Source organism: Miniopterus natalensis, chromosome 7 (assembly GCF_054644295.1).
Source record: "Miniopterus natalensis isolate mMinNat1 chromosome 7, mMinNat1.hap1, whole genome shotgun sequence".
Lineage (NCBI taxonomy): Eukaryota > Metazoa > Chordata > Mammalia > Chiroptera > Miniopteridae > Miniopterus > Miniopterus natalensis.
This window is the reverse complement of record NC_142087.1, coordinates 79,822,720-79,832,631: the sequence shown is the minus strand read 5'-3', so window position 1 is coordinate 79,832,631 and position 9,912 is coordinate 79,822,720. Positions and strand designations below refer to the sequence as shown.

Sequence of the window (9,912 nt, the reverse complement as noted above, 5' to 3'; positions counted from 1 at the left end):
CATGATCGCAGGCACCCATCCACCCACCCAGGTGCCTTAGCCTCTGTGTGGGGGTGTCAGGGTGGGTATCACTGGGCACCGGAAGTTCCAGCACCTGTGAGTTGTTCTGCCCTGCTGACATCTAGTCCACTCCCTCTCGCTCATCAGTTCTGCTTTCAATTTTGTTTCTTTTGATTGCCACACAGAGAAGTTTCAATTTCTTTTTCTTCAAAATGCTGATCAGTTCAGCTCCCAGAGGCCTCTGCTTCCGGGGTGTAAATAGCTAACACCTGTCCCGAGGAGCCAGCCTCCCAGTCACAGCTGCCAGACGCCCAGGCTCAGCCACGCAGGAACACCCAGCCTGACCCAGCCCACCCTCTCAAGCCCACGGCCCAGGAACCAGCCACTGCACCCCAAGTCTCCTGGGGCTTCTAGCAGCTGCTGTCATCATGGCCCAGGCGTCTGCAGACCCAGACGAAAGAGGTACTTTCTTCCTTCCAAGGAACAGTGGGAACCTGGGGGGGCTGGCACCGCTTTGCTTGGCCTAGATTACAGCAATGATAGCGACCCAACCCTGGAGCACGCAGCACCCAGATGGAGGAGGCTGGCCCGAGGCTGGCTCTGCCCTGGGCGCCTGGCAATGTGCTCGCATGCATTTCACAATAACCTCAGCGGGAGCGCCGTGATGTTTCCATCTCACACAGGGGACCACCAAGGCCCTGAGAGGTAAAAAGACTCCGGCGTCCGGCTGCTGCTGGGGACTGGGGCAAGGTTTTCACACTCATGTTGAGAAACAGCACAAGTTGCTTTGATAAGAGGTTTGCATTCCCTCGTTGCACTCACTTCCCTCCCGGGAGGGCACCAGCGGCCAGGGGGGGGAGGGCGCTGAGCAATCGTCCTATTCTAGGGTGCTCCTGGTGGCCTGTGGGCTGTAGGCTGGGGTGGGGGTTGGGTTTTTTTGGTTATTGTTATCATTAGCTCATTTCATCCCCACCACAATCTTTGAAGTAGCTGCTATCACCCCCACTTCACAGATGGAGAAACTGAGGCACAGAGAGGTCGCACAGTTAGTAGGTGGCAGAGCTGGGGCTCACACCCAGGGATCAAAACGGAGGGAAAGCAGGCACGCTGGGGAGGGAGGGCGGTGCCTGGCCCAGGCGGCCCGGCCGGTTCCCAGGCTCCTGCAGCAGTTCCCCAAGGGGGACACGCAGGTACTGGCCAAGGGCACTCGATAATCACGTTTAACTTCTTCCCTGCTGGGCTTTCCTTTCCTTATCACCTTGTCATTGTCACTTGTCACTTGTAGCTGGATCATTTCACAGCCTCCCATTTGCTGGAGACCTCAGCTCCCTCCACTTCTCCTTTGCAGTCAGGGCCGTGGAGGGGGGGCCTCACCCAGGGGCAGGCTTTTCAAGAATCAAAACTCTTTTCAGGACAAGGCAAAGCCAGGTGTGTGGTTGATTGGACAAGGATTTCGGGTGGCTGGTTACTGTTTGGGGCAGAATTTGGTGGGTGAAGCAGGGGGCACCTCAGGGATTCTAATTGCACTTTACCTGCCTGGCAAGGACACAAATATTGTGACCAGTAAGGCAAGCTGCAGCCCCCAGCCAGAGAGTGCGGAAGTGGATTGTCCCTTCCCCCACTAGGACTGCCACCAAGGAAGTGGAAATAGCCAGAAGGCAAAGGATCAGACAGGCCGGCCAACCATGGAAGGGGTCCCGGACTGCTCCCCGCAGGGCCCTGCTCTGCATTGCCCTGGGGTTCCCCGGGCAGCGTTTCCTGGTGACAGGCCGGCGGGGCATCCTGTCCTCACACGCCCTGTGGAGCAGCTGGCTTGGTTTGGGGGATCCTGCCCCAAGGAGGTAGAAGCAGAGAAGACATGAGGGGCCAGGAGAGAGCCGGGGGCAGAATTTCCAAGGCAAACCCACTGCCGGGGCTGCGAGCCCTGCGGAGGGCAGAGTGTAAAGTGAGGAGGAAGCCGGGCTCTGGGAACTGAGTGGCGTGTCTCCTGGGGCCACTCCGCCACCTCCCCTCCTCTCCCTCCCGGCTCCTGCCCTCTGGCCCCCCCCTCCCCGTCCTGCCCCCTCAAGTCCCCTCTGCTGTCAAGATCCCTGAGAGCTAAGCGCCCACCTGCCCCCAGCCGCTCACAGCAGGTGGACATGCTGAAGGCCTGGGCACCTCCTCTGGCCACCAGGATGTCCAGCCAAGGTCATTTCTGATCAGCCATGTGTCCCTCACTGAACAGGTGTCTCCTCGGGGCTCTGGCCCCGCCCCTCCCACGTGGGCCTCCCGCCCCCAGCCTCCAGCCCAAGCTCCTATGTGGGGCACTCAGTTCGCCCCTGCCCCTCTCTCCTCTCCCAGACCTTGAGCAGAGGATCCTGCAGGTGCTGAAGGACGCCGGCTCCCCCGTGAAGACTGCCCAGCTGGCAAAGGAGTGCCAAGTGCTCAAGAAGAGGCTCAACCAAGTTCTCTACGGGATGAAGAAAGAGTTGAAAGTGGATCTCGTGGGCCCTGCGACATGGCGCTTGGGCGTGGGTGGGACTGGAGAAGTGGTTCCCACAGAGCCGGCCCAGCCCAGCCATGGTAACTGCCATCCTGGGGGGCGGGGGACCCAGCACCAGCAGGCCCGGCGAGGACAAGCTTGGATTTGGGCCTGGGTTTGAACACAGGCTCTGCCCCTCGGGGGTGCATAATGCCCCCTCACTGTGCCTTGACTTCCTTTTCTGGCCGGTGGAGACAAGAGTAGGGCTGCTTTGTAGGGTTGCGAGAGGATTAGCTGCGAAGGGTTCAGCCCAGTGCCAGCACATAGTAGGTGCTCAGCAAAATATAATAACAAAGTAATAATGACAATGATAATGGTAATAATAATAGAACAAACTTAACATCACACTAGATTTTCTTACCTAGTTCTGTAGCCCACAGACTGAAAGAGCTGACATTTGTCAGGTACTTATAGTGGGCCAGGCGGTGCCCGGGTTCACCCAGACGGTAAGAGATGTCAGGTGGCAGGGAAGCCGTGCAGCTGGAAGGAGGCAGGGCAGGACTTGAAGCCAGTCTGCTGAGCTGGAGAATCAGAGTTTGGAAAGCCAGCAGCCTGTCTTCTCTGGTAGAGCCCCTGTCCCACCTCCTGACCTGTCTTTCTTTCTTTTTTAATTTTTTTAAAAAATATCTTTATTGATTTCAGGGATAGGGAGAGATGGAAACATCAAAGATGAGAGAGCCATTGGTCAGCTGCCTCCTGCACTCTCCCTACTGGGGACCAAGCCTGAAACCCGGGCCTGTGCCCTGATCGGTAATCGAATCACAATCTCCTGGATCCTAGGTCGATGCTCAGCCGCTGAGCCACGCCGGCCCGGCTGACTCTTCTTTCTTTCTCCAGCAGAAAGGCCCCCACAAGACACAGTTGCAATTCCTCAGAAACCTGGCTCTCAGCTCAGTGAACAGCGTAAGCATCCCACTTCCTTTCAGCTCCTGGGACATGGGGCCCATTTCTTCTGACTGCCAACTCTCTTTGGCCACTTGAGATGTTATGAGAGTTCAGGGGCTCTGCCCACCCCCCCCCCCAGAGGCTCCCACAAAATGCTCAGAGCAGCGATCAGTCTGCAGTGGAAGAAGCTAAATGCCTGAGAGTTGATTTCTCTGATCAAGAGCTGGCATTCACTGTGCAGCTGCCAGGTGCCAAGCACTGCACAGAGCACTCGATGTCCATCCCAGGCCCTCAGAACAACCCCTGTGTGCATTATTATTACCCACATTTCTCAGAGGAGGGACTGGGCAGAGGGGCTGGGTTTGCCCGGGGTCGCACAGCTAGTAAGCAGCGGAGCAGGTTCAAACTCGGGGTCCACCTTAACCAACGCCCTCCTACCTCCCAGAGGAACAGATCTACAGGTTTCTGAAAGCCGGAGGGCCCTGTAAGGCCCTGGTCATTGCCCAGTCCCTGGGGATGAAGACGGCAAAGGACGTCAACCCAGACTTATATGACATGAGGAGGAAGCACCTTCTGGACCTTGACCAGAATTCAAGGGCATGGGCTATTTATCAACCAGGTAGGCCCTTACCTGCTCCCATACCTGGGTAAGGCAGAGGAAGAGACACCTTAACACCCAGCATTGGTCCTGCTGGACGCCCTGCTAAGCAGTTGGCCTGCCCCACCTTCAGAACCTCCCAGAAGCTTGCAGTGATCTTGCTGACCAGTCACTGGAAGGCAGTTCCAGGAGGGAGGGGCATGCTGGGGGAAGTAACCAGGGAAGGCTTCTTGGAGGTGGGGCCTGAGAGTGGAGTTGCCGAAGGCAAGGGGCTGGGAGGGAGGGGGGAGTGGCCCACTCCTGACTGTATCAGCCCTGTGTGCAGGGCTCAGCCTGCATTTGCTAACAGTTTTCTGTAGGCATTTTGCCCAACTTGGAGTTTGGACATTGCTAAAGAAGACCAGGCTGGGCTCAGATTGCCACAGGGTGGAGTCCCAGCGCCACTTATCCACTAAGTGCAGCAGCCTCAGGGCCTATAGCCCACTGTTCTTTTACCGGTCCGTGGCAATGTCATTTCTCTTAAAATCAGAAGAGTGAACATTATAGTAATAATGAATAGTTAATAATGACTTTCACCTAGATTATATGTCTTTACCCCAATGCAGTCATAACATGTAATTTAAATTTGTTTTTAACTGAGGAAGGGGCCTGCGAAGGCACCAGAGCCTAAGGCTCACGAAGGTGGGAATGTGGCCCTGTCTGTGGAGTTGGCGAAGCGTCGGGCAGGTGCCAGGCTGGCCCATGTGAGGCAGACGCCGCTGCTCACTGAGACCCCCTTCGTCCCAGGAATGATCACCTGTGACAGTGGCCAGATTTTAAACACCGATGACAAATTCAAATTCTTAAAAATGCCTTCTGAGGCAGACAAAGCTTGTCTGGTGGCCAGAAACAGTCCACGCACAGCCATGTGTAGCATTGGCTGGAGGGCGCTCGGGGGTCAGCCTGTGGCTGCCTCCAAGGGAGAGGGGCAGAGGGCAGGGTGAGCAGGGAGCTCCCTTCATTCTCCCCGGGTAGCAGGGGGCTCACAGGTAGGGTGATCTGCCGTGATGATATCCAAGAGAGGGTCATTGAGATGCCGGTGGCATTTGTCAAACATGCTGGTTCCTGGGTCCCACCTAGGGCCTGAGGACTCAGCTCCCCCGGGGTGGGCACCTGGACATCTGTATCTCCAAGCTTTCCGGGAGACTCTGGTGTCGCCAGCTGGCTCTTGGAACCCCTGTCCCCTCGGGAGGTACAAAGGGATTAAGTGAAGTGTTGTTCTGCAGAGGAGCCTAGGGAAACACGTCAGTCCACCATGATCGTTTACCAGCAAAACCCAATCACGATCTGTCAGAACGCGCCACACAGCCGCATCTCCATCAGCAACTCTGAAGCTGTCCAGATTGGACATGGGAACAGCATCGTGAGACAAACGGCCCCTGGGGAGAGCGGTGAGTCCTCTGAGGGACACCATGAGAAGGGACCTTCGGGGGCAGCTGCTCCATCTGGGTGTGTGCAGGGAATAGGGGGCCTTCAACCCTCTGAGGAGAAAGGGTGGTTTTCAGGTCGCTGCGGTCGTCCTTCGTGGCCTCCTGAGAATGAGGATGTCTTTCTTCGTGCCTGGATCAAACCCTTCCTGATTCCCCGTCATTCCAATACCTTTTATCTCATTTTCCAGGGGACCCAATATTTTTCCATGAGAAATACTCAATTCACTCTCCCTCAGTAGAATGACGCAAGGGGCCATTGTTCTGAGACACACTGTTTCCCCCACATTATAACATCTCAGAAACCGGACAGCATCTCACCAGTAGCACCCCAGTGTTGATGAAATACAGTCCTGCCAGGCACTGTGGTGAGAGGGTCACCCCTCAGTCCAGCCGTGGGACACCAGTGAGAGCATCATCCCCAAAGTGAGAACACTCCCTATGACCTCAAAAGAACCCTTCCCTGCTCTGGGCCTCAGTTTCCCCAACTGTGAAATGAGGAACTTTGTTCTAGAATCTAAACCAACGTTTGCCCAGCTTCAGTCCTCTGAGTTCCCCCTGCTTGATTCCATCCATGCCCATGTCTGATTATTGACTTAATGCTGTTAAATGACTTCCCTTTCATTCTACTCAAAATTATTTAAAAATAAATTTGTATAGCATTACCTTATTTTGGAAACCATGAAGGTCACCATAAAAATAAATACTGAAAAAATAAGTGGCGGAGGTTCTGAGCACTGGTTAGAGATGTATTTACCCAGAGGGGACTTTCTCCTGATGGGCTCAGAGGACTGAGAATGTCTAGAAGGCAGAGGATGTGCTCACTGTTTGGGTTTTGAGTGCACCCCAGTAACACCCAAAACCTGGGGAGCCCCGTGCTAACTGTTCTGCTGGGCCACCTGTCCAGTGGTGTCCAGGAATAATTCAGAGGCTTGTCTCCTTTGTCCAGGCAGGACTTTGTGTGTGTGGGTGTTGGGAGGGTCAGAGGGTGAAGGTCAGAGGTCATGTTGTGTGTCTTCTGCCAGGCTTCACGGCTCCCCTCTACCTCCCTCAACCGGCACCAGCTGATCCCTCAACTCAGGATGCCCTGGCTGGATCCAGGGAGCCCCAGGACATCTACATAGACAAGTCTGTGCTCAAACGGGTGCAGCTGGGACACAGCAACGAGATGAGCCTTTACAGCACCCCGGCCATGGGCCCTGGCCACAGCCCCTCTGTCAGCAGCTCCTCTGTCAGCTCCCCAGGTAAGTGGGGAGCACACGGCCATCCCGCCTCACCCCATCTTACCCCACACCCACCACCCCGTTTGGCTCCTCACTAGACAGAACCTGAGCCAGTCTTGGCAGGGAGAGAGGCATGATGGGAAGTTCCTTTCTGCACACCAGGAGCTGTACCAGAGGGGAGCAGGCGGGGCGCCGAGCGCCAGTACTCAGGCTCCCGGGGCGACTATGGCCCTTAGGAACCCTCAGTGTTTTCATCTGTGCAATGGGCGTGCAGCAGCAGGGCTGGGCAGCTGAAGCAGGGGCAGAGGCGATGGCCAACTGGAATGGCATCTAAGGAGGGCGGAGGACAGGAGCCGCCTGAGTACCTGGTGCCCTACTAAGCACTGGTAACCAGAGACAGGCTGGAGAAGGCCAGAAGGGAGGCCTGCGAGGGAGGGGAAAGCCGGGGGCAGGGGCTCCGCGGGGTCCAACAGCAAGGGGTCAGTGGCGGCCTGAGGGGACAGAAGGAGCGTGGGGAATGAGAGGAGGTGAGGCCAAGCATGGACAAGTCCTTCCTGAAGTTTGGGTGGGACAGGTAAGAGCAGGACAGCAGGGGCTGGGGACCCGGCTAGGGGCCTCGAGAAGACTTTAACCGAGGTTGAAACATTGTTCTAGAGCTGCTGGGCAGGGGGAGGGGGAGCGGGAGGTGGGGGGGGCAGGTCAGCTGGGCGGCAGGAGGAGGTGGGACCCAAACCCGGGGGCCTTTGGGGGAGGGGACAGCGCCCGCAGCCCAGACAGGCCGACAGTGAGTGCAGAGCACCCCAGGAGGTGGGGCCAGAGATGGCCAGCTGGGGAGGGCCTGAGGGCCAGGCTGGGGGTCTGGCTCTGGGCCCTGCCCAGCTGCTCACATCCCTCCTGGCACCTCTTTTTCGGCTGACCCACAGCCTCTGACACCACTGCTGGCCCAGAAGCTTCCTTCGAAGTTCGAATGCCCACACCAGGACCTTCCCCCGAGGGGAAGGGGGACACGACCCAGAGGGTCCACATCAAGTCTTGCTTCCTGGAGGAGGTGGCCATTGGCAACAGCAACAGAATGAGTGTCGGCCTGGCGGCAGCTGGCCCAGGAGGAAGGGCAGGGCCTGAGGACAGCAGCGGGGATCCTGGGGAGCCAACAGAGGACGCAGGTGAGCCTGGGGCCTGGTGGGGCCCCGGAAAGTTTTCTCTTTCTCTCATTCATTCATTCATTCATTCACTTCTTCAGCAGTCATGCATGAGCCTCCCCTTCCCCAGAGTCAGGGGGGTGGAGTGTCATAGTAACGAGGGTGTTAGAGGGTGTTAGCCCAGGACCTAACCCATCACTGAGCCCCTCTCCACCTGGAAACTGAGGAGCCAACTCAGGCCCCACGCCTGTGACGCCGTAACTCCTTGGAGCCTTCCGGAGCCCCTCCTCCAGCCCCGCCCGCCTGCCCTAGTGACTCAGTCCGCAGACTCTTCCCAAGAGATAATGTTGTAGCTCCCTCTCCCATCTTTCATATCTGAGGAAGCAGCAGTTCCCCCCGCCCTCCGGACCCAGCCCCAGCCTCCCCTCAGATGCCCCCTCGCCGGGAGCGACAGCAAGGAGCAAAGCACACAAGTGCTTCCTGCTCATGGGGATCAGCGTCCAGGAGGGAACAGAGACAACTCACAAAGCAACTGAGCTTGTCAAAGAAAGAGCAGCGCTGCACAAAACAATGAAACCTGGGGGCAGCGGGCTCTGGGAGGGGCCCCTGGGCCAGCCAAGCAAGGACCTGAGGACAGCACTGCCCTGGTGGGAACAGCAAGTGCAAAGGCCCTGAGGTGGGAATAACGGTGAACTGTGCAGGGAGCGAGAGGGAGGGCACCGATGAGCAAGGGCGGGGGTCGCCACACCAGGAAGCCTGAGGGAAGGTCTGGATCTTACCTGAAGTGAGCTGGGAGCCCCTGGAGGGTTTAAGCAGGGCCAATGCAATATGGTGCTCGATTTCAGGGTATCTGTGAATACAACCTGGGGACAGAGCAAAGTGGGGTGGGGAAGCAGGGAGCTCCTGTAATGGTCCCCAGTGAACCAAACCGCCTTGGTTATTGGATGCGAGGTGGCTCATGTGCCTCTGGCACCGTCTCTTCCCCAGAGCCTCGGTCAGGAGCCGCAGAGCCTCAGTCAGAAACCGCAGAGCCTCAGTCAGAAGCCGCAGAGCCTCAGTCCGGAGCCGCAGAGCCTCGGTCAGGAGCCGCAGAGCCTCAGTCCGGAGCCGCAGAGCCTCGGTCAGGAGCCGCAGAGCCTCGGTCAGGAGCCGCAGAGCCTCGGTCAGAAACCGCAGAGCCTCGGTCAGAAGCCGCAGAGCCTCGGTCAGGAGCCGCAGAGCCTCGGTCAGGAGCCGCAGAGCCTCGGTCAGGAGCCCCAGAGCCTCGGTCAGAAACCGCAGAGCCTCGGTCAGAAGCCGCAGAGCCTCGGTCAGGAGCCGCAGAGCCTCGGTCAGGAGCCGCAGAGCCTCGGTCAGGAGCCGCAGAGCCTCGGTCAGAAGCCGCAGGGCCTCGGTCAGGAGCCACAGAGCCCAGAGGCAAGTCCCCACACTATGATGGTCGTGCTGACCCCAACATGTCCACGTTCACCTCCCACCTGGATGCGATGACTCTTGAAGGCAAGGATCCAGAAGCTGCAGAAGATGGCCCCTGAGTGGACTGAGCCCAGCACGGGTTCTAGGGGAGGTGGGGTCAGAACAAACAGCCCGAGGGTGGACGGAAGCTGAAAGGGAGCCCGTGGTGCCAGTGAGCACTGTTTAGTCAGTCATGACCCATAAATGCCATTGCTGACCTTCTTGCCTCCTGACCGTGGCCAGCATGAACACGGGGGCTAGGCCAAGGCTATGTCTGTGGTGGCCAGGAGCAGAACGACAGGGCCACCCCCGGAACCCTCGGGGTGCCAGAGGAGGTGAGCTGATGGGAGGGGTGCTCAGGGAGCCAGCAGGCTGGGGGGCAGCGGGCTCTGGGAGGGGTGCCCTGGGCCAGCCAAGCAAAGACCTGAGGACAGCACTGCAGTGGTAGGAACAGCAAGTGCAAAGGCCCTGAGGTGGGAATAAGGGTGAACTGTCCAGGGAGCGAGAGGGAGGGTACCGATGAGCAAGGGCAGGGGTCCATCCACCCTCGTGGACCACCTTCCGTGGTGGCCCACCCTCTTCTCCTCACTAAGACCTGACTTTCTCAAAGCTGGGGAAGGAAAGCAGA

The 9,912-nt window shown here is 57.9% G+C and overlaps 1 protein-coding gene across 2 annotated transcripts; it reads left to right on the top strand.

Moving 5' to 3' along the window:
* The first annotated feature begins 428 nt into the window (after window positions 1-428).
* ZBP1 (Z-DNA binding protein 1) lies at window positions 429-9,364 on the top strand. 2 transcript variants are annotated; one of them, XM_087818645.1, is made up of 8 exons: window positions 429-462; window positions 2,341-2,562; window positions 3,359-3,424; window positions 3,852-4,025; window positions 5,270-5,434; window positions 6,535-6,714; window positions 7,617-7,856; window positions 9,219-9,364. In XM_087818645.1, exons 1-8 carry the CDS (start codon window positions 429-431, stop codon window positions 9,362-9,364), a joined length of 1,227 nt encoding a protein of 408 aa, XP_087674771.1. The 2 variants fall into 2 exon arrangements, with proteins under 2 accessions (XP_087674771.1, XP_087674770.1); XM_087818644.1 differs by having other exon boundaries at window positions 6,496-6,714.
* The last annotated feature ends 548 nt before the right edge of the window (window positions 9,365-9,912 follow it).